Genomic DNA, 23,058 nt, shown 5'->3' on the forward strand with positions numbered 1-23,058 from the left:
ATCTTGAGAAACGGAACGCAAATTCTCCAAAATCGTTCTCGTATACATTCACGCGTCCGCGAACATAAAAATCGGTAAAAAAATCGGCTCGTTTCTTTGAAAAAGAAGGGAAAAATTGTGGAAGCACGCCGGCCGGAATGGTCCATTCGGGGACCATGTTGTTTCGTTCTCTAATAGATTTTGCCGGAGCGGTTATTAGGAATTTCCCGAACGCGGGAAAACAGCTGGGAAACGCTTGCGGGGAAAAGCCAACGAAAAGTTTACTCGTTATATATTTTTTTTTTCTCCGTCGGAGGCTCGCCCCGAATAGTTACTGGCCGCAATTTGGCAAAAAATATGAGTTTCCATCGTCGCTGGATGTCCAGCAAAATTTTGTTTCCCTTTTTGTCCTTTTTTCTCGCCACTGCGAATTGTCGGCAATCCGAGTGGCTGGACCGACGACCGCGAAACGAACACTGTTATATAATGGACTTTTAAAGCCCGCACGAAACCGAAAATACGGGAGACGCGTTCGTTAGTGTGCCTGTAAAAGGCTTTTCTGCCACGTGCTTCTCGCGCGCCGAATTATCGCGCGATTATTCCCCGCCGATGAATGCCGATTGTTTTCTTCAGTTCTACGTTAATTGCCCCGCCGCCGCCGCGCCGCGCCGCGATAATTGCGCGACTCGAACGATCTCGAATTGCCATCGTTCGGGTGAAAGCGCGGCAAAAGTTTCGATGACGATCTTTCGAAAAACCGTTCGAATTTGTCGTTTCGACCGCAGTCGGTTTCCCCGCCTCGAGTTTCAACTATTTGACAAAAGCCGTTGGTAAACAAAGTCTGAACCGTGCCGGCAAAACGACAGAACAGAAAGCTTCATATTTCTGCGTGACAACACACCTGTTCGTACATCGAGGACGTTCAAAAATATTTTTCAGTGTTTCATTATTTATTTTACCCCTGAACTTATTTAACACTTTGACTGCCGCACTAGAATCCTCAAAAACTCCATAAAATCAAACTAAGTTATTTAATGAAGTAAAAATTGACAAAAATTAAATGTATGATATTGACGTAAAAATTCATTCTAAAACCTGTATAAATAATTTCGTCACCCACATACTGGTGACATGGCAGTCAACGTGTAAATTCCTCGATCTAGAAGGCTGTGGTACGATCCATGGGTGACGCAAGAAGGGGTGATCAGGTCAATTATAAGCAGCAAATTAGTCAGAAGATTTTTCAATTCCGCTAAATGAAGTCGACTCGGAAAAAATTCGTTCGTTTAATCGAAGTTCGGGGATATTCGTGTGCCGGTCAACTTTCGCGCTGGAGAGCCGGTTGATGAAACGCTCGCCGTTCGCCGGGGATCATTGAAAATAATTTCAAGAAAGAACTGCGCTGTAAGCGAAGATATTTCCATTGTTAGGACGGTGTCGAGGATCTAGACCAGCGGCGAGGTCCGGGTCGGCCGTCGATTTCGAGTTTCCGGTGGCTGTGGTGGTCCACGGGATCCAATGCTGCATGGATGGGACCGTGGGAATCGGTTCGTTCGACTTTACTTTTATCATTCTGGCTGATCGGGCGCGCGTACTAACCGGTCGCGTTTCTGTAAGGCAACCGAATAAGGATCCTCGGGGGTCTAATGGCACGTAAAGCGAAATGGCGCGGACGCCGGCTACGTTTTCTTCCCTGGTAATTATCGATTGACTAATGCTGATGATTCGTTCCCGGGCAGAAGCTTGTCAGTGGCACACTTGGAAAATTCTGGACGTCCGTCCTAATGTGAACGCTTCAATACGCTCGGCGAAAAAGCGTGAGGGGCCGATTTGTTTGGAAAACTTCAGGGGATCGGTGCACCTTTTGTCTCTGAATTCTCTGCACTATTTTATGCAGATTTTCAATTCTCAAGCGAAAAGTTTCGCAGTCTTTTTGCTGACGAAAAACGAGTCTGACGGAGCGAAAACGACCTCCCAAAATTAGGACCGTGAGAAACCGAAAGAAATTTTTGTTTCGTTATTCACCTCCACCATCCATAATTTTCTGTTGTTTTATACTGCACGATATAGGCCAAAAATACTACAACTTTGAACTTTTTCTTTTGCACTTTACATGGCGAGAACATTTTTCCGATGTGGAATTCTTTAATTAGAAACAGCGGCAAACGGATTCGCATAATTATGAAAAATGTTTTCACGCTGTGCGCTCTTTAAGTTTCAAATAATTATAATTATAGCTATTATAAAACTTTAGGTATGAAATGTTACAAATCATACTTTGGAAAGCTCGTTCTTTAAAAGGATACCTGTTTTCAAACGTCTTTCGAAAATGAGGTCGTAATTAGCATAGAGTGTTTGTTTATTGAATGAGGGTTGAAACAAGGTATTAGGTGCACAAATGAATTTTAAGACTGTGGGAATGTATAGAAAATGATGGGGATTATTTTCACGACTTGAATATGTTTAAAATGAAAGATGTAGTAACGACAATTTGTAAACCTAATATTATACTCGAGAAATTTGTATACCGCAAAACCAAACACGATAACAAAGTCAACAAACTGTTTTGCTTGGTTTGCATCGGGCTTTTAGATAGAAATGGCGGATAGCAGACTTTTGCGCATAGAAAGAAGGTGTCGCGAATTTCGTTTAGGGGCGCAGCAAATTATCTATAATAGAATTTAGATGGCTTCCAAAGGAAGCGCTCGGAGCTATCAGGATCGGTAACGTTTTATCGACGAAATTTAATATTTTTATCCTTTGGCCGGCGACGAGCGTAAATCGAGATTAATTTCCATAAACCTGCGCGATCAAAGGAACCTCCGATGAAAAGGATCCTGAGTTGAAAGGATTTTACTGTGCGACCATTAAAATATCTTATTTCGCGGGAGGCGCGCGGACAGCTTTCAAAACAGAATAGTTTGTTTGACGCAAGTAATGAGGCGTTGGCCGAATTTTCGCACATTTCCAGCTGGTAAACCGATTTTGTCATCGTTCGAGCGACGGAGAGCCTCGGATTCAATATACATCGGAACTTTATCTGTCGTAGTTGCACTTTGAAACTCAATCTTTTGAGTATACACCTACTGAAACCTAATCTTTTAAGGCTACACACTGAAACCCGATCGCGCCTCGGCGGCCATAATTAATCTCTCGGTAGAAATAGAAAGATGATGAATTGAACGGTTCCGGCAAAGACTGTGTCATCCATTTGATGTTGCCACGCATCGGAGATTCAATTCCGCCGGGATCATCCGGCTATGGTTCAGTTATTCGCGCTTTAAATCCTGGCATTAATTAAAAACCTGGAAATACACGTCGTAACAATTCGCGTGCTCGTTAATTCCACTATTTTCTTTCGTTCCTCTCCCCCTTCGGTTTATCATTACCTCCAAACGTTTCCTGATGCAATTGCCTCTGACAAATTTGACTGCGAGAACCAATTGTTAAACGCTTTTTCATCTTGCAAAGGTAATATTAATTGAGTGCGAAAGTTTCGGACGGATTCAAAGAAAAATGAAGCGAGATTTCCAAATGCATGAGTTCGAATCTTCTTTAAAAACTTGTAGGTATCGTGTCTACTGACGTCGAACGATAATTAGATACCGTATTAATTAACACGTAACCACCTTTTCACGGTAACTTCACGCGCACTTCGAATGGACAGCTTACGACAACAAGCACTTTACCCCCGTTTTAATAAAGGGACAGTTGTCACATTTAAATGCATTCATGTAATGTTTTTCTCATAAATGCACAAAATCTGCAGTCAATTGTACCTCTACTAGTACGTTTTCATTTATTATATCATTTTTATTTCACATACATTTTATATTAATTTACTAATTTCGACTGTGACTCACCATACGATGCGCTCACCACATATAATGAACACGAACTATAGGGGAAATTCATTAAAAGTTGAGCACTCAGTTATTAAATGAACGATGACGAATGGACGAATGTTTCCATTGCCTCATTGTTAATTAACCGAACGAACCTTCAGAAATTTTGTTCGACTGTAACCATGGGAACACCCATCGTTAGGAACCTTTTGTTGGCTAATTTGGAAGGTATATACGAGTGCAATTAATTCGCTGCTGACTGCTATGCTCGTCGGGATCAGCTCTCGTTACGCTCTAAGCAATTTCAAGAACCGCCAACGGGACCGGGGAAACGATCAGCTTCTGAAAAAATAATTCTATTCTCCGTCGGAAGACATAATCAGAGTTCTAAAAGTCCACTGCTCGAGACCATCTTCCTTGAACCTTGCCAGTGACGATTTACTTGCACCGATTATATCGATGAATGTTTTTCTGTTTCAGGTGAGTAACTTATCGACAGCCTGCTTGCTATTCGCGAAAATCATGTGTCACGTTGGATGTAAGTAGGAACTTTTAATAAGGTACTCGAAAAGAGGCACAGCGGTCTGAATTATGCCTCTAACGCGAGAAAGTGATTACAGTAATGTCTTGATCTAAGCCGAACGGACCTACGCGATCTTTGTTAGTTCGCCTATCCCCTCCGATACCGATCGGTGAAATCACTATTAATCCAATTACAAAACTTCTTTGTTTTTCATTATTTTTTTACGAGACTTTCGCCAACTTATTTGTGGCATCCTTCGGATTAAAGTGACACTAAACACGATACAATTTGAACTGTATTTAATGGTTTAATTGACGGTATGGTTTCAAGTAGGCACTCTAAGGATTTCTGTTTCGCGTTAGAAATACGTTTCAGAGCGCTGTACGACAGTCATTGATGCTTATATAATTGCTGTCGATTATTGTAAACGCGATTGTTGACGAAGTACATACTACGTTGACGTCACCTATAGTCTTGAATATGGAAATCTGTATTGTTTCGACGGATATTCTCGAATATTCATTCCCTGATGTGCAAGCGACAATGATTTTTAACTTCACGATATTACACAATCGCAGATAGATAATAGGAACTGATAAGTACAAAAGTTACCACAAACTATAGTGATTATTGTTAAGAAAATAAAATAAACATACACAACGCGTAAACAAAATAAATGCGTATCACCATTTTCTGTCCTCAACTTTTTTAATATATCAATCGAAATTTTACACTATTTTCGCTGGATTACAGTGCCTGCTATGACACCTAAGATTAACTGACATGTGGTAATTTCGAAACCTATTCGTAACATTTCAGTTTTTTTGCTTCTCCTGCGTCTTGTAGCTCTTCCGGTAGAAGTTATGGAAAAGTAAGAAAAATACTGCCACATTCAAACCGTTTAGAATCATTGGAGACTTTGGTAAAGGACACGACGGGAGGAACACCAGACTACCGTATAACCCCAATAGAACAAATTGCACCTATTGTGAAAGAGATAAAAATATATTATATATATATATATATATATATATATATATATATATATATATATATATATATATATTGTGGGATGAATGGTTCATTGTGCGTGCGTGCGTGCGGGCGACCGGATCATGTTGCGACGGTCCGGCGCCGGTATGTTTGGAAAACTCGAGTGACTGAGGACGCGTGAATGAAAAGGGTTTAGGTCTAAGTGATAGGAGAGTTTGTGTATTTGTAAGAATGAAAGCGACGGATGCAAGAAACAGAGTGCAAGCGAGATGAATGCAAGGGGGTGAGAGAGTATAAAGCGTGGATGTTCGGGAAGAGCAGAGAGAGTAGAGTTGCGACTGCCTTGCGAGAAAGAGTGTTAATCGCGTCAGCGTTATATATCGTTATTTCTTCTAAATATATTAATATTCAGTAAAGTGTTTCGAAGAGATTAATCTCCCCATTTCCCAAGATTCCTACAATATATACATGAGCTGTTCCGTCGCAACAGAACTGTCATCTTAAGCATGAATAGTTTCTTCATGCTATCGATAAACGAAAGGGTCTTACAGAGGGTCTTTGTTCGTATCTCCTTTTATTTCAAAACATTCGTGATTTAGAGACGTAACCAAATAGCAACTTTGGCCCTCATCATCTCGAAGCTGTTTACAATCGGACCGACCGAACGATGTTTGTATACACAAGATGGGTCTGCAAAACCTTCGCGTTCTTTAGATACGGCCCAAGGATGTATATCCTTCGCTCGCGGCCACTAAGTACGGTCAGGCCATAAATTCATGACACGGTTCAAGGGTCTATGACAATCGACCTTTCGACAGCGTCGAATTACCAAAACACTCGGTTTTTCCCAAGTTATGCATCGCCCCACTCTTCCTTCCAACCAGGCTCTTAGCCTGAGCCTGTGGAAGGGAGTTTGAACAATTAAGGGCATGCTGATTGGAAAATGCAAGTTTTCCCTAACCAATCCGGAGAGCTTCCTTTCTCGTCGCAACGAGCGACACATACCTCTCCTTTTTTTTTTTTTTTTTTTTTATTATCGTGAGGAAATGTTTTATACATACCCCGACTCCCTGGGGGAAGCCGGGGTTATGTGGGATTCTCCCCGGGGGGCGAGCCCCCGGAGACTACCCACTAAAACCTCACGCCCACCTAAGCTACAGGGGAGGTGCCTGGATCACGCGAGTACTCAACAGGACACCCCCCAGCTATCATCATACCCCGGGGGAGGGGTTAACCTCCCCCACTGCCTACGCTATAAGACCCCGGGCGGAGGGACCCGCCCGGTGTCCCCATCCCTGGAGCCTTCGGATTGAGCTTCCCGAGCCCCAGCTCGGTCCACCCACAGCTCCCGGAGTCTTCATGCCCCGCTCGGGGCCGGTATCCCGAAGGAACCAGCCCCGGCCGAGGCAGGAAGACGCCGCCACCGGAAGGAAGGGCCGTCGGAGGCGTGATCCGGCACGCCCCGACCCTTCCTCACCCAATACCCCCCACGGATCCCCCTCCCCAATCGGGGAGGGACGGACCGACACCCCCCTACACCGGGAAACTAACCCGGGGGGTGTCGGCCTATCACGGGGGGAGCTATGCTCCCCCCCGGGGGCCCGGGTCAGCTCACACCCCGGGCCCCCGAGTTATCCGCCCCCAGTTGTGGGGGCATAACAGGGCGCGGGGAGACTCCCCGCGCCAGACCCCCTCCACCCCCCACCACCGGGGGCACACGTTGGCGCGGGGGAGAACCCCGCGCCCTCCCACCCCTCTCCGCCCCCCTCCTGGGGGGCACACGTCGGCGCGGGGGTCGTCCCCGCGCCCACACCCTCCTCGCGGAGCCCGGGTCCCGTTCCCGGGCCCGCTCGGCGGCCTCCTTCTGCTTCATCACTTCCTCGCAGAAGGAGGCCACCGCCTCCCACGACCCCACGCTGCCGACCATGTGGTCGACCACGGTCGACAGCGCGAGGTCCCACCCGCCCACTGCGGCTCTCAGGGCACGGCGCGGCCCGGCCCAAACCGGGCATTCCTCCAGGGTATGCCGCGCCGTGTCTACATCTTCGCCGCAGTGGTGGCACTGCGCCGTCGGCTCCCGCCCCATTCTGTGCAGGTACTCTCCAAAACAGCCATGGCCGGAGAGCACCTGCGTGAGGCGGAAGGTCAACCTTCCCCGCCTCCTGCACCATACATCAAAATATGAGCAGGAGGGCCCGGACAATCGGACGTGTGGAGGGCGTTAACAGCGCCCTCCACTCCGAAAAGCTTTCCGTCCGGGCCTGGCTTTTCTGGCCCTCGAGCTCCAACTCCTCCTCGCGCGCGAGTTCAACCCCCGGCGGGCGGCGGAAGGAGCGGGCGATCTGGTACAACTTCGCCCGCTCCGCCGCCACCACAGTGAAGGGTGGAATCACGGCGAGGAGTCCCGCCGCCTCGGTGGAGATGGTGCGGTACCCCCGTATGACCCGCAAGGCCAGCCGCCGCCGCACTCTCTCTAAGAGTTTGCGGCTGGGCGTGCTGGCCTCGAGCGAGCGGTGCCACACGGGGGCCCCATACAGGGCTATAGACCGCACCACCTCCGTATAGAGGCGGCGTACTTTCAAATCCGGCCCCCCCGACATTCGGCAGCAGCCGCGCCAATGCGGCTGCCGTCCTCTCTAGTCGGACACATACCTCTCCTACACCTAAGGCCAACCTCTCAGCCACGAGGAGCCTATAACCACCTAAGGCCAACCTCTCAGCCATGGGGACAAATACAGTTCATATACGATCTTCGGACGAGCAACACCACAGGTCTCATCCGAACCTTACAACTTCGCGTTGAGTCTGGAAGTCTAGCTTACAAAAAGTCCATACAAGATCTTGAACCCGTGACACTTACAGTCAATTATACCGAGAGTCAAATCGCCTTGCACACGGCAAGGCGAATACAATACGGATCACTCGGATCCGCGCGCGTCTAAGGCAGGACCTGTCGGAATAGCCTTACTGACGAGTCCTCCGACAGGTTCGGGACGAAACGCGATTCCTTTCCTGTTCCAATCCAGTCTTCCGTATCCGTTGAAATAGTTGCCCAAGATTAAGTTGGCGGGCAACAAACGCGAAAGTACGTCGCGAACATGAGCGCATGACTAATATTAGTCGTTGTACTTCCAATCAAGTATTAGTCATATTAGCAACATTAGTCACAATATTAATCATATATTACTCTCAATATTCGTAATATCCATCATGTATTAGTCATAATATTAACAATATTGGTAATAATATATGTCATAGTATCAGTCACAATATTAGTTTCATCTAGTTTCTTTAAATCGAAATGAATTCAAACAATCTATATACACTAACTAAATAGTTGACGTCAACTTTCACTTACCATTTGCATTCTTGTGAGGTGTGGCTTCATCCTCCGTATTATTTTCGGCGTTTCGCTGCCGTAACTACTGAAGTAGTAGTAACTATACATGACGACATGAATGAAACAGTTCAGCATAATTGGACGCGCTGCCATCTCGACTGCATAGAATCTTACTGTATACCATCCCAACAACAGTACTGTTACATGATGGTACAGATGCAAGAAGGAGACCTGTTCATTCTTTTTCCTGAGCAAAAATACTACTGTCTCAATCAGGTCGATTACGCTTGACATCCATGAAAACCAGACTGTGTGCGCTATCTGTGAGAACGAATGAAATTTCTTATATTTCTACGGATATCTAATACTCCGTAGTATGTTAGTCTTTCAACGATTATATGTCGTCAGGAAGAATTATTTCGTTTGCAAGTTTTGCAGTAATTTCCCTGGTTATTATTATAATCAGATAGATATTCCGTCGATTAAGATATCCATAATAGAAAAGTGAATGTTTGACAAATATTAGAATTATCACAAGTTTATATATCTAACATTAAAATCATAGAAAGTTGCCATTATAATTGCATTATGCAAAATAATGTCTAAATCAATTCGATGATTCTCAATTATCGAAGGTGCAAAATTCACAGGAATAATAATGCTAATGCCATAACTGTTTACCCCTAGCTTGACATTTCTTAAATCCCAGTCAAAGCTTAGTCACATTTGAATAGTTTATGTAGCAGGTTAGCGTAAAGTCGAATAACGTTTAGCGAATGTAAGTTATGCGATTCAGAGTGCAGTAACGTATCGGTATATGCGAACATGTACTTGGGCCAGAAATGTCACTTATATTATGTACAGTCACTATTAAAAGACTATAATTCTAATCGGTTGACAAAACTTTTCTCTGTTTAACTAGTTTTCCCGGAAACTTTTACCGTCAGAATTTGTTTGTGACATAAATCGAAATTCGGATAATCCGCGTTTCGGAAAGTTCTATTGTATGAACAGTTGCCTAGCGATAATGTTAGATTGAATCCTGATACAGAACAGTTGCCTAGCTATATTTTAGATTGAATCTTGATTAATTAATATAATTATATGAAGCACAGACAATTCGTATTATATGAAGCATAGACAATTCATATTATATGAATTATAGACAAGAATGACGTCGTGTTTGGTCTGCTTCTAATCAGGAAAACATCACAAACATGTTCGTATGAATTCCGTAAGAACATATAATAGTTAAAAACAAAAGAATTTCACAAATATTGCACGCGCCTCTTTCACAATAATTATCGAAACATTACCGTAATGGTTTTCACATACCTGCACTGCGACCGGGTGGAACGAATAATCTGGGGGAATGCATAATCGTGTTGGATTGTTCAACGCCCCCAATGAAACAAACCGTACGATTATGTATGTGTTTAGGACAATTTGGAAGATATTATAGCATCTGATGAAAGATTTCAAGTTGTACGGTTGTTTGTTCTTCATGAAATCCGGTAACCATTTCAGAACAATGTATAGATACACGATTAGGATTGACGGAAAGATATAGTTCGACGTTACGAACGGCAGGTCCTTCGTCCTCTGGTCTGGAACAACGAGCGATTACGTTTACGTCAATCAAATACGATCGCAGAACTACGAAACAGAAGATAAACGATCTTTGCGCGCCGTATTCGCGCGAACTTTCCTCATCGTTATTGCGTTTCTTAGGACACTGTTTCCTTTTCAGACTAACATTCGAACTGTAAATTAGCTTTCTCGTTGAGTATTATCGCGTTATAAGCTGGCGTTTAACAGCCATTTCTACTGAAACTGCTAATCATCAATTTCATTTTTTCTCGACAATTCTCTTGAATTAATGCATTTCCTTGCTTTTGCATCGAAAGGAAATCGAGATTAGCAATTACATACCAAATCCTTCGTTCCAATTTCGATTGTACAGTTCTATAATCCCCATTTTGTCCCGTTCGTTTCTTCGCACTGAATACTTTGATCAAACTACAGTGTAACTTCTACAACCGCTATCCCGGATTACGGAGAACTGAGACCTGCATGATAAATGTTCGTCATTTTATTAGATTCGAATCTAGACCACATTTGCATTTTAATTAATGGATTCTACAAATCTATATGCCACGTGAAGTCCCCGATGTAATATAAGCGATACAGAAATGACCTACTTCCCTAATATTGAATAAGGAAATGATGGAAGTATTGTGTGCTGGTTGCGTACTTCGGTTCGTATAGTGCACGCTCGAGCCGAACGCCAACGTGACGAACTAGCCTCATGTTACGCGATCCGGTACCTTTAAGGGCCCGGTCTTCGTAGATTCGCGATAAGGTAAAGTGACTACATTACCGTCAAAAAAGGATTTCACGTGCCTCAAGTTTTCGTCCATATATAAGAATATTTTGTCGCTGGTAAAGGGCTCATTCGAAAGAGGAAGGTTCAATCTAGTGCGCGCTGGTCATTAGCTGTCGAGATTATGCAGATATTTGGTGATATAAACGTTAGAAGTAGGCCAAAAATTGACGATGTGCGTGCTGTGGAAACGAAGCATTTTTATGCGATTGGATGAGTTTTCTGAATGAAATCGAGAGCAGCGCGCGCTAGAAAATATCTCCAGCTACACATTGAGCTAGATTTTGTCTTGATTCTCTGAGAAATAAAGCGAAAAGCTTCAATCACGTTTTTGGCGTCAGAATTCATAATAGCGATAATACAGAGCAAAAAATGTGACAAGTTTAGTCACAGGCTTAAGACCCGTCGGATCAAGACCAAGACGGATCTTAAGTGTGTGTCTGAACGCTGTGAATGGAAATTATTAATTAAAAAATTACGTGACCATCCCGGACCCTTAAACACATTTACCATGGGTAAAAATTTTCGCAGCGATTTCATCATCGAATCGGCAGAATCTCAGCTTCGATGTGACCTGAAGATGTGGATATTGCGATCATTTCTCGCCGAGATATAGCGAGTTGAATGAAAAATGAAAATTTTGCAAATTTTAAGCATACTTTCAGATAGACCTGCTACATCGAAATGTTAATTAAAGTGAACAAATAAAAGAAGTGCCTTCAAGAGAAAGAAATGCTCTTTGTGTTGCTTTTTTTACACAAGAAATGACCATTTTTGCTTCAATGTTGCTTGCTTCGAACAAATAAAAAAGTCGCACTATGTTCGAAAACCAGTCCCATTTTTTTGCCCATTTCACGACGAGTCCAACACAATTCTTCTTTCCTCAAATCATGAAAATAATAGTTCCAGCTTTCTTTTTTGATATCCTTTTTATGCGTATGTTCATGAATTCTGTGGCATTCGAAATAATAAATAAGTTTTTATATTCTTATAGCTGTAATTCGTTCGTGATCATTTTTCACTTTGAGGGAGATAACAACTCTTTTATCCGAACTGCGCTTTCTATATGCGTGCTTACAAGTCGTAGACAGCAAAAGATATAAAAAATTATACCGTTTCTTGAGATATACGGGATGTTCGACTACAGGTGGGAGAAAATTTAAGGGGTGGTTCTTCAAGGCAATATAAAACGGAAATGAGGAATGAAAAAATTGCAACTTTGGCTTGATTTATTAGTTACTGTCGATTAAAAATCCGCCTAGAATGCTGCAATCCGACAAACAGAGGTGTACGCGTTGCTTACGTCGTAAAGGCGCACGACAGTCATCTATCAAAAGGGGCCCCCGCTCGCTTCCAATGGTTAGGCTTTGACGTCACACACTATAGCCAACAATTCGGCTAAAACCGAAAACTCGTGTAGAATGACCCAATCGGACAGTTTATATCCGCATTCCAGCCGAATTCCAGCCGAATTCCTGCCAGGTGACTTCTTGCGAGGCGCACGGGGTATCTGTCACATGAAAAAAAGTGACTGTCGTGCGCCTCTATGACGTGCGCAACATACACCTCTTGTGGTCGGGTTGCCGCCATTCTAGGCGCATCTTTAATTGATAATAACTACAAAATGAAGCCGAAATCGCAATTTTTATCCTTCATTTTCGTCTTATATTGTCTTGGAGAACCATCCTTTAAATTTACTCCGTAACCGTAAAGTTTTTACTTGAAGTTGCTCAAACAATAACAGTTCTACCACTCACAGGAAAAAAATGGCGGGAAGTTTAAAATGTCATCTCTTAACCTTCTCCGGAAACAAAAATATTTTAGGTCGAGCTAATATGATAGTGCTCAAGCCGGGAAAAGTAATATTTTTTGTCTGAGATGCCCCACCTGGCTTGTTGGTCAATGTCGAATATATTCGACACCGATACACAAGTCTCCAAATTTAACCACGCAACAGTTTTATAAAAGTGTTACATATGCAGACGTTTTCTCCGCGTTCATTTCGATTAGAAGTTCTAATCTCTTTTCTGAGAACGAAAAGCGTCCCAACAGGCCCCTTTTATTAATGAAACTGTATGCCTTCTTTATATCAAAATCTTTAGACACTCCCTTCTGGCATCCGTTGATTAATATTCTGATAGGAAATAGCCCGGATAACCTTCATTAACCCCCTTTTAACGAAAATCTAACTGAGGCCTGCTTTTCATTAGAAGTGACAAAAATGTGATTGTGACCCTACGTGAGATTAAATTTTAAACAGAGTATCCCTTTCATTTTCAAGGTATATAAATCCATCCATTTTCGTCATCTTTGGTTTAGTAGAGATTCAGAAGTGGTTCGGTAGCAGTATAGTAATCGTGCAGTCACGTCGCGTTACACGCATCAGAGTCAATTCTAGTGAGATCGGGTTGAAGTCCCTTTCGAATCAAAACGTAACCTTATAGATTTTGTTAGTTCGGTGTATATTCTATTTGGCATTCAACAATCGCTCTCCGTGCCCGCATTGCCAGTGCGCCAACACCGTGCATCATAGGTAACAATTTCTCCAATTGTACACTTACTACATTCATTCGCGACACAAACAACTACATTTTTAATTATCTTAATTCAGAATATATTTGTCTTGTTTGTTAACTCGCGTAATCTACAACCCTTAATTATTGCCTAATGTCCTAATCTAATAATTGAACGTTCCCACACGATACAATCTTACCGCTCGGATTGTATCAATTAAATTATATATGAGTTACGAGGCTTACTAATCTTAAATTCAAATCAACAAAGATTTCAAAATTGAAAACAAATTGAAACCATATTCCAGGGGTAATAACCCCCTCGCCGGCCTCTCGCGTTGCTCGCAGCCCTGGCTCGTAACAAAAGAATTTTTCATAAAACATTTATTTAGATTTGTGTCAATACTCAATTCTTTTTTAAGCAATCCGATCACTGTATATTGTGTATAGTGTATATATACAATTTTTGTCGTAAACAAAAATTCAAATTTACCGTAAACTATTGGCCTCCAAAAAATGCGTTCATGTAATGTCGAATATATTTGACAAACGCTCGGAGACAGTCGATGGAAAACCCTTTGCCAATCGGTAAATGTTTAAACGAGTATTTTTCAAAATGGTTAGAGAATAAGTCTGTTGATGTAAAGGAGCCAGAAAAGGTGTATGCAATTTTGGTAATGTTTTGATTAGATCGGTGGGTACATTCAGTAAATATAATCTTTCTTAGTGTATACATTTTCTTTTAACCGTGATAACTATTTTTTACACGAATTCAGACTTTCGGACATTTTGTCTCTTCTGGTTCAGTCGATTCGAACATAGTTATCTTGTCGGAAATCGGACGGGTACATTAAACTATAGTTTCCACAGCCATTTCGCGATGACAACTGATTGCTGAGCTTTCCAACAATGCGATCTCTACTACAAAAATTTGTGAGCACCCGTTGTGTATGATGGAAAATAATTGAAAACATAGATTGAATTAATTGGATGACTAAAATAATTAAAAACTTAAATTGATGGTAGTCTTAAAATAGCTTCTAGGATCAACCAAATGGACAGCTGGGAAACGAATTAGATAGTCACTCTAAAATACATTTGCGAGTAACACGCTAATTGCGGTGTCATATAGAATTGTTGATCGCAGCACGATTTGTGTCGTCGCATGTGCTCATTACTCTGATACACATAATTTCCAGCTTGTTGACAACTTCGATTACAATAATAATTGTTGATGATCGACCTATTCTGCCGGTCAAATAGTTTCACAACTACGCAACATAGTAAACACAAAATAAGAAAGATCATTCGACTACATAAATCTTTTCTATATTAAATTTGTTACGTTCCACATTACACACATTTACTTATGGAGCCATAAGTGTCAGCTGGGATTTATTATTAATTTCGCAAGGCTAACGCTCCGATATGCAAAGCAGCAAGATTTACAACTCTGTGGAATGCGACAAACAATGTTCAATGAATGGATTGCTATGTACAAGGAAATAACACCAATAACAAGTAGTACCTAATTAATAGGAAAATTTCTAATGGGAAAAAGCATCGTGACGTACTCTATTTTAAAATGTAACCATCATCTAATACAAAATGAATAACCAATAATGACTAATTCGGTTTTAAAAACAAATAGTTAATTTATTATTAATCTCGGTTACAGATGTCTGCGATGCATTCTACCTATTTTTTTGCGCTTGCGTATAGTTCTTCCTGTAGAAGTTGTAGAAGAGCATGAAGTTGATGACAATATTGATCATCGAAAGGCTGGGCGGAATTTTGTTTATTGGGCAGAATGGCAGCAGTGACACACCGTTTTGTAGTAGTATGATCACGAACTGCACCTGTTGGAACCGAAGTAGAAACGTGTTAGTGAAATTAATGTCTGATTTGAAGGAACCCGAAGAATCTAAGTCTGTACAGTTTGAATATGCTTTGGAATGCATGTTGGTATAATAAAATAGTGCATCTATATAGAAATAATATTCCCCTTATTAATATGCTATGATCGCTAACAAATAATACGACAAAGGTCTGTGTTAGGTCTGGCTTAGCTATTGTCCGTGTCTGATAACGTGGTAAAAGAACTGAAAACTACTTGTTCGCAGTCTGATCATGAGTATGGCAGTAAAATCAGCGGAGACATACTAGAAAAATTCTATTTACCATTTGTATTTTTGTTATATGAGGTTTTATCGTCTTCAGCATTTTTGGCGCTTTGTCTCCCATCGTGCTGAAGTAGTAGTAAGTATACATAATCACGTGTACGAAGCTGTTCACCAGTATTGTGAATGATGCCATCGCTACGGCAACATATTTCGTTATCAACCATGCAAGAAGCACCGTTGATACGTGGTGGTACAGGTGTAAGAAGGAAATCTGTCTGTCCTTCTTCCTCAGCACGAATATTGCTGTTTCAATCAAGTCGATGAGCTTTAGCAGCATAGTTAGCCAGAATACGAAGGATATCTGTAACAGAGGATAGAATACTGTACAAATCTACTGTACATAATCATTGATATTATCCTAGTATAAAATAGAACAGCTCTTCATAAAAACTATTCGGTGTATGCAATAGTTTTAGTATTCATTTTTTTTAGTCCCCGATAAGACTGTATTACATTGAACTATTTTTCTGTCGATTACTGACCTTCCATTTCTGACCTTGTATGACCTTGGAGGTCACTGTGTCGTGTACAAATGAATTTGTCTTGACACACGCTTTCATACGATATAAAAATACAATATACAGCATTCTATTTAAAAAGTGAAGAAAAAATTCACTCTCTAAGTCGTTACATAAATCGTCAAAAAAGGGTATTACTTTTTCCTATTTAATTGTTGTTTAATATTTATCAGTTGTAAGAGAAACCTTGGCTAGTAATAGCGTGAACACCCTGTATATCGTAAACCGTTTCGGATTATTTCAGTTCACTATTATTTAGAGCCACAAATTGACGAGTTTACGTGAAACAATCAATTTTTAAATAAACATCTAGCTACACGGAATTCTTATCACTTTTATGAAGTATTTTCAACAATGCTATAAGCAACATTATTCGATGCATGGTCAATAAATACGGTTTCCGTACCGTGGCTCTAATAATTTAAATTTAACAATGAAGTTTATTCCTGATTAAAGTTTGCAAAAAACAAATTCAGCAATACTGTAGACAATATTATCCATCATTTGGAATGAATGTATGTATTTTTCGTACTGCGACTTTAATAATTTGATTATCCACTTTACATTGTGTGATTCACCTAATCTTAGAGTATCTTTCACAGTATCTAAGTCGAATAATTTTAAAAAACAAACTGTACAATTTAAGACATTAATATCCGCGTACCTCTAGTGGAATGGGGTTATTTGAGTAATCAAATGGGCTGCAGACCACCGATATTTTTGTGACTAAACCCAGCGAAAGAAGTTTGTACACCATATAGGCATTGCTGACAACTTGGAAGATGTTGTAAAATTTCACGAAAGTTTTCAGGTCGTACGGTTTCCTGTCCTTCATGTACTGCGGCCCACATTTCAGGACGAAGTATAGATACGAGAACAGGATAATCGGGATCATAACCGGCGATCCCACGAACGGCAAATCGTTGGTCCTCGGATCTGAAATTACAAATGATTGAAGTAACTCGGTACCGATCAAATAATGCCGTGTAGAACTATGGAACAGAAGACAAATGGTCTTTGTTCGCCGCGCCGCAAACTTTTCCTGTCAATATTCGGTTTCGTTAGGGCATTGTTCCAAAGTTAACATTTCAGTTACCGGAAATCCATTAATAGACTTCTGGAGCGCTGTGCTACATCAAAAAGAAGCTTCAAACATTTTCGATTCAATGAATAAGGTAATCTGTTAATAGCTAAGCGAGAATTTCACTTTTCCGAAGTAAAGTGAGTCAGAATGGAGAACATAACGGTGTAGAAAATGGTCAGTGTGTCTATTTTCCAACATCGAACAGTTTATAAAAATAGATCTTTAACTGTGAATTGCAAATAAGTAGGTAATGTGTCAATGTTTAAACAAGAATTTCACTTTTCTTAAGTAAAATGAAGGAATGTGAGGAGTTCTACTTAGCAATGTTCTACTTAGCAACGATGGAAATTGTTATCGGTTTCGAAAAGTTTACAAAATAGATTCATAGGTATGTATCGTAGATTGATAAATAGGTAATGCGGTAGTATAATAAACTGGAATTTCCATTTCTTAGATTGAAATTTAAAAAAAAAATGGAGAAGGTAAAGGTGTGGAAAACTGGTTTTATGAAGTAATCCCATAAATAATGCGACTTTCTTCATATTTTTTTAAGAGAAAATGCTATTAAACTAGTATTTGCTTATTTTTCCTCGTTTAATACAATCCACAGAATTATACAGGGTGTCCCAGGTTTTAATATTCAAACTTTGTCAGTATAGTCTATGGCACTAATTAAGAAAAACATGTTATGTAAACATAGGTCACATAGAGCTTTATTAAAACGTTGTAACAAAAATACGAAATAGAAGTAATATAGGCATACTAAGTTTGACCATTAAAACCTGGGACACCCTGTATACAGAAGGCGAATATTTGCGATCGGTTCTTTGTGTTTCGCTTTATAAAAATATGAAACGAAGTTCGTGGTGCTGACGTGACGATCCAATATTTATTTATTGTAGTAAAACACTTATTAGAATTAGTTACCGGCCATTTGGTTCCAATAATAATCGTAAAACTCCACGAATCCCATTTTGAACACTTTCTTTCTGCACCCTTGGCAAGTTCACAAACGTAACAAACTTAGTTTAACGTGACCGGTGGTATCGTTGTTACGCTCTCACGACTCAAACAACACTACTTTCTGTCTTCTACGCGCATATATAAAAGCGTAACGTACCGGCCGAGGTTAATGACGTATTTTTTATAATAGCGATCACGGCATGCACGTTACATGCTCGTGTCATAATATCAACCTCTCGATGTATGTGCATATTAATTGAAGGTCTTTATGACGTTGCTGAAGATCCCATGCCTATTGTTCGAAATAGAATTTGATTTCCATGTGGAATAGTTCACTGATTAATTCGATGTTCGTCTTAGTTACTTTCTTTCTTACTTTTTGCACTTGCGTTAATATTATTTCATTGTCGATATTATCAATGACGCAAATAGTGCAACAAAGTACGCAGGTGAATCAATTCATGTGATAGAATATTCATTTTGTTGTTATACATTCACAGTTTATACATTAGTAAATTCTAGAAAAATATTCAAATATCATTACGTGTGTTTGGAGGTTTTACCCGTACTTATTATACCATACATTTCCATACGTAACGACTTTCTGATCAGAAATTCAAAGTATTTGCAGTTTCAACAAGAAAAAAACGGCCTCGTTTGCTTCACACGACAAGATAATTTATTTAGTTTTTTTCGACCGCAGCTTCCCGATTTCGCATAGAGTTCGCCCGCGCACCTCACTAGCAATTAAAAACCATATTCCTCTATAGGATCCACGCGGGCTACCCAGGCTCACAACAACGCTTGATTCTCGCAATTTTTGGGCACAGCCTAATATTTCCGAATTACGTACACGCCACAAATGCACAAAGATCCACAGTTTATCGATTACTGAAGGCACACTTTCATGAGAAACAAGACCGTTTTACAAAACATTCCTCTCCGTTAAAAGAAACGCTGTGTCTGACAAATTAATGAAATTCAGCAGAGTGGTTTCTTTAACAAAGTTGCATTCTTTGTCCACCCCTCGCTCACGGGGCCGGTCCGCTTTTCATTCGGCGGCCAGAAGAGAGGGAACATTTGATAATTCCTGGAGATCCACTTCCACTGGGCCCAGAGCGTGCAACAGTCTCAGCATCCATCGGGAATCCCGAAGAACGCCCAAGACCGTTGATCTTGTTTGGGTCTTGTAACCGTACAAGATTAATCAAACGCGCTAGCAACATCTCCGTCCCCTGATCGCGTTAAATATTCAAGAACCGAACACCAATATTGAACCGCGATCTTAGACACGAAGAAGCCAGGGCTGATCTTTTGATCCCCAAAATTTTCCGACTACTCCCCGATCGAGGGCTGAGGGCAAGGGATCTGAATCGTTCAATCACACCTACACGCCCCATAGGACTAGGACAGTATGTGTAATATCTTATCTTTAATATGTGTATTTTGCTTTATTGGTCATTGTTCACTTTCGGAGGGTGAAAACAACCCTCGAGATTCGGCGCACCAACGCGAATTTGGTTTTATACCTCTTTTCATATGCTTTTCCTGTGATATGTCTATGACATAATTATGGACCATCATGTCGCATTCTCGCGGTCTTTGCATTTCCAAAGTAAACTGAAGAAAGAATGGAAAACAGGAATGTTTGGCAAGGTCAGAAAATAAATCCTCATACATAGGTAGTGTGGTAATATAATAAACTAGAAGTTCCCTTTTCGGAATTGAAATGAAAGGAATGAGAACGTAAATGCGTAGAAAATTTTCAAACTTTTTATTTTGCAACGTTGGCAGAGGAAGGCTGGTTTTTATATCCGGTAGACCTTGAAAAGTAATCAAAACAATGAACTAAAAGTTGGGGGTCAAAACCATATTTTTTGCGATATCTCGGAAGCCAGAGGTCGAAAAAATTTGAATTTTTCTTTAAATTGTGTGTTTTTCAATGGGAAATGTAGTCGCGCAAGAAGGTCTGGCGGAGTGGGGATCGAGGAGCGAAGACGGTCGAGCGTTTTCGAACCCACCAAGTTGTCTGGGGGATGTATTAAGCATCGCTAATCGACGTAGTTTAGTCGACGTAAGCTGCCAGAGGAGTAAAGTGGTAACTCCGCTGGCACCGGGGGCTCCGCGCGAAGGCATAAGGGGTTTCCGGGGGAGAGGGGGGGATTGGGGACCACGAAGCTGTTGCCCCCTCCCCGGTTCGAAGCTTCTCGCTAAGTGCTGCAATTTATTTTATTACCCTCCGCGCGTCTGCGTTTCGCAAACCCTCAGCCGGTGGCTCGGTTCGCGGCGAAAACATCGGGTCGGAACGTAATTTACACCGGGCCGGGGGAAACGGACACGATGTATCGACACCAACGAAAACAGAGGGTCGTTTCGCTCGCTGTTGTTGACACTTCATTTCTGTCGACGGTCCCGGCCGATCGTTTTCTCCCCCTCCCTCCCTCCCTCGCCCCGGTTTCTCTCTTTCTCGATCTCTCGTTTTCCCTCTAGCTCTCCGCGCCCCGCATTCCTCGCCGGCAAGTCTGATCGGATTTTCCTTTCGATTGTCTTTTGATTTACGGCCCCGAGACAGCCCGAACTGCGCAGACGGCGACGCGGCGCATGGAAAGTCATCGGGGGGAAAAATGGGAACAAAAATGGAACGGATCGAGCGTGCCGAGGCTGAATAGGGAAAAGGGCTCGCGCTTCTCGATCGAGGCCTCGTCCGTCTACGGAATCATTATAGCGGTTCGATAGTTCGGAAATTCAGTTCGTTTGTGTAGGCGATGCGATGTTCAGCGGGAACGTTAGATTCTAACGATTTCGACCCGTTCTTCGCGAAGCTAAGCGTTCAGAGGTTACCGCCGGTGATTGTGACAATGTCGTACATGAAAATTCCAAACGAATTGATCTTTTTGCTTGGTGTGTATTTGGTCGATACAGTGGAACCTCGATTATCCGAAAATTCGTCGAGTTCGCGTGCCTCTACCGCTTAGAAGAGGTAGATGTAGGACAGTAAGAGACACGTTAGACGATTCTTGTGCTAGAATAAGTTCAGAAAATATAAGTCATGCATCTGATGCAGCCATATGAAGGTTGCAATTTTGCATTGACGCAAACGGTCACCACTTCCAGCATGTCTTGTGACATAAAAAAAGTTAATTTTGCTACCACATTTGACCTTGCACGAACTTTGTTGAATTATGAATTCTAGAGGATAGAACGCAGTTTCGAACCCACCTGCATACACCGGCGACGGCTCGGAAAATTGAGAATCGTTTAAATAAGTTTGTATCCTTATTTCAAGAACAACAAAATTATTGGTTTATTTAAACTGTGGTTCTGAATTAGATGTTATAAGATTGATTTTACAAATAGTATTTGGGACGCGCATATACGAGGGTGCTCGATACAAATAATGGTGATTATAACAATACTAATAATAATAATAATAATAATAGCAATAATGGTTACCGTGGTCAAGGCTTCGGAATTGGTTACAATCTTCTCGAATTACTGGTGCTGTCTTTGCACGTTTTTAGAACGCTTGGCAATGAACGAACTCAAAGTGACCTTGAAAATTTGACCTTGAAAGATATGGTCAAGGACAATCTTGCGGCCTATTCTTTTTTAACAGATCTCCACCGATCCAGAGGTACAGAATCCCGCTTTTTGTACACCCTATAGATACGCGATTTGCATGCGATGGAACCCGGTATTTTCATTGTAGCCAGTCCGCACAATTATCTGCAGAACTATACGTTACCGTGAAAAATGTTTCAACTAGAACCTACGCTGTCTCGAGAAGAACATTTTATGGGCAACATAAATCTTATCTATGCGGAGATACAGCCGAGATTTCGAGATGACCCTTTTCTTTGCTTTAATGGAACTCTATATTTCCGTTCAGCTAGACGCGTAATTCATTCCGTGACGGAATCGTTGAGCCGTTTGTATTAGACTTTGATGATAGGTCAAGGTAGTGTAGTGTGATCGTCAACTTTGATTCGGACGCAACGCGCACATTTCCATTTACATCACAGTAACATATTCAACCTACGGTCAGACACGTGGAACATAGTTCATGTATATACATAGCAGAGCCGGGCAAAAAATTATTTTAAAATTTCGAATACAACTCATTTCTCGAGGATACATATTCACCACAGTTTATCCGTCAGATACTTTTCACGATTTTCATTTGTCGTCCGTGGGTCATCCGAATCTCGAAGTAACGGCTATGCGTATTCGACGCCTCTAGCGGTGAGAATTCATTTGAGAGAATTTATTCGAAGATGCAGCTGATGTGTTTCAAAGTATCTGTGACTTTTATTCGAGAGTTCGAGGCAGCGCCACCATTTATTCGACGGTGAATTTCGTCAGATACTCGCAACTCAAATGTATCTTTGATTTTCGAAGCTCGATGCAGGGAAGATGATTTATTCAATTTTTTATTCGAGACGAGCATGAGGAATAGATGAAAATCACATGTATTTTTTATTCGAAATTGTATTCGAAGCTCGGATAAAAGATCGAGGACGTTGCCAAGTCGTAATACTTACTTCGTAATATGCAAGTACGTAGTATGGTATAGTGACTCCCATTAATATTCGAACAGTATTTATTAATTAAACAATTGTTTAAACACATACATGTCTATTATTTAAACGAATGTTTAAACACATACATGTCTATTATTTAAACGAATGTTTAAACACATACACGTGTACTATTTAAACGATTGTTTAAGCAAAT

The 23,058-nt window shown here is 41.3% G+C and overlaps 2 protein-coding genes across 21 annotated transcripts in view; one reads left to right on the plus strand and one right to left on the minus strand.

The window, feature by feature from the left end:
- Positions 1 to 23,058, plus strand: part of Dlg1 (MAGUK family member discs large 1) — a 797,939-nt gene that overhangs the window by 239,516 nt on the left and 535,365 nt on the right. The window lies entirely within an intron of this gene.
- LOC143353799 (very long chain fatty acid elongase 1) lies at positions 5,037 to 18,449 on the minus strand. Of its 3 annotated transcripts, none has more exons than XM_076787399.1 (4): positions 18,289 to 18,449; positions 16,942 to 17,213; positions 15,758 to 16,060; positions 5,037 to 5,330 (listed from the first exon to the last, which is right to left on the minus strand). In XM_076787399.1, exons 1-4 carry the CDS (start codon positions 18,332 to 18,334, stop codon positions 5,163 to 5,165), a joined length of 789 nt encoding a protein of 262 aa, XP_076643514.1. In that variant the 5' UTR covers positions 18,335 to 18,449; the 3' UTR covers positions 5,037 to 5,162. The 3 variants fall into 3 exon arrangements, with proteins under 3 accessions (XP_076643514.1, XP_076643515.1, XP_076643516.1); XM_076787400.1 differs by lacking the exons at positions 15,758 to 16,060; positions 16,942 to 17,213; positions 18,289 to 18,449 and adding exons at positions 8,699 to 9,001; positions 10,016 to 10,287; positions 10,613 to 10,742; XM_076787401.1 differs by lacking the exon at positions 5,037 to 5,330 and adding an exon at positions 14,241 to 15,435.

Source organism: Halictus rubicundus, chromosome 4 (genome assembly GCF_050948215.1).
Source record: "Halictus rubicundus isolate RS-2024b chromosome 4, iyHalRubi1_principal, whole genome shotgun sequence".
Lineage (NCBI taxonomy): Eukaryota > Metazoa > Arthropoda > Insecta > Hymenoptera > Halictidae > Halictus > Halictus rubicundus.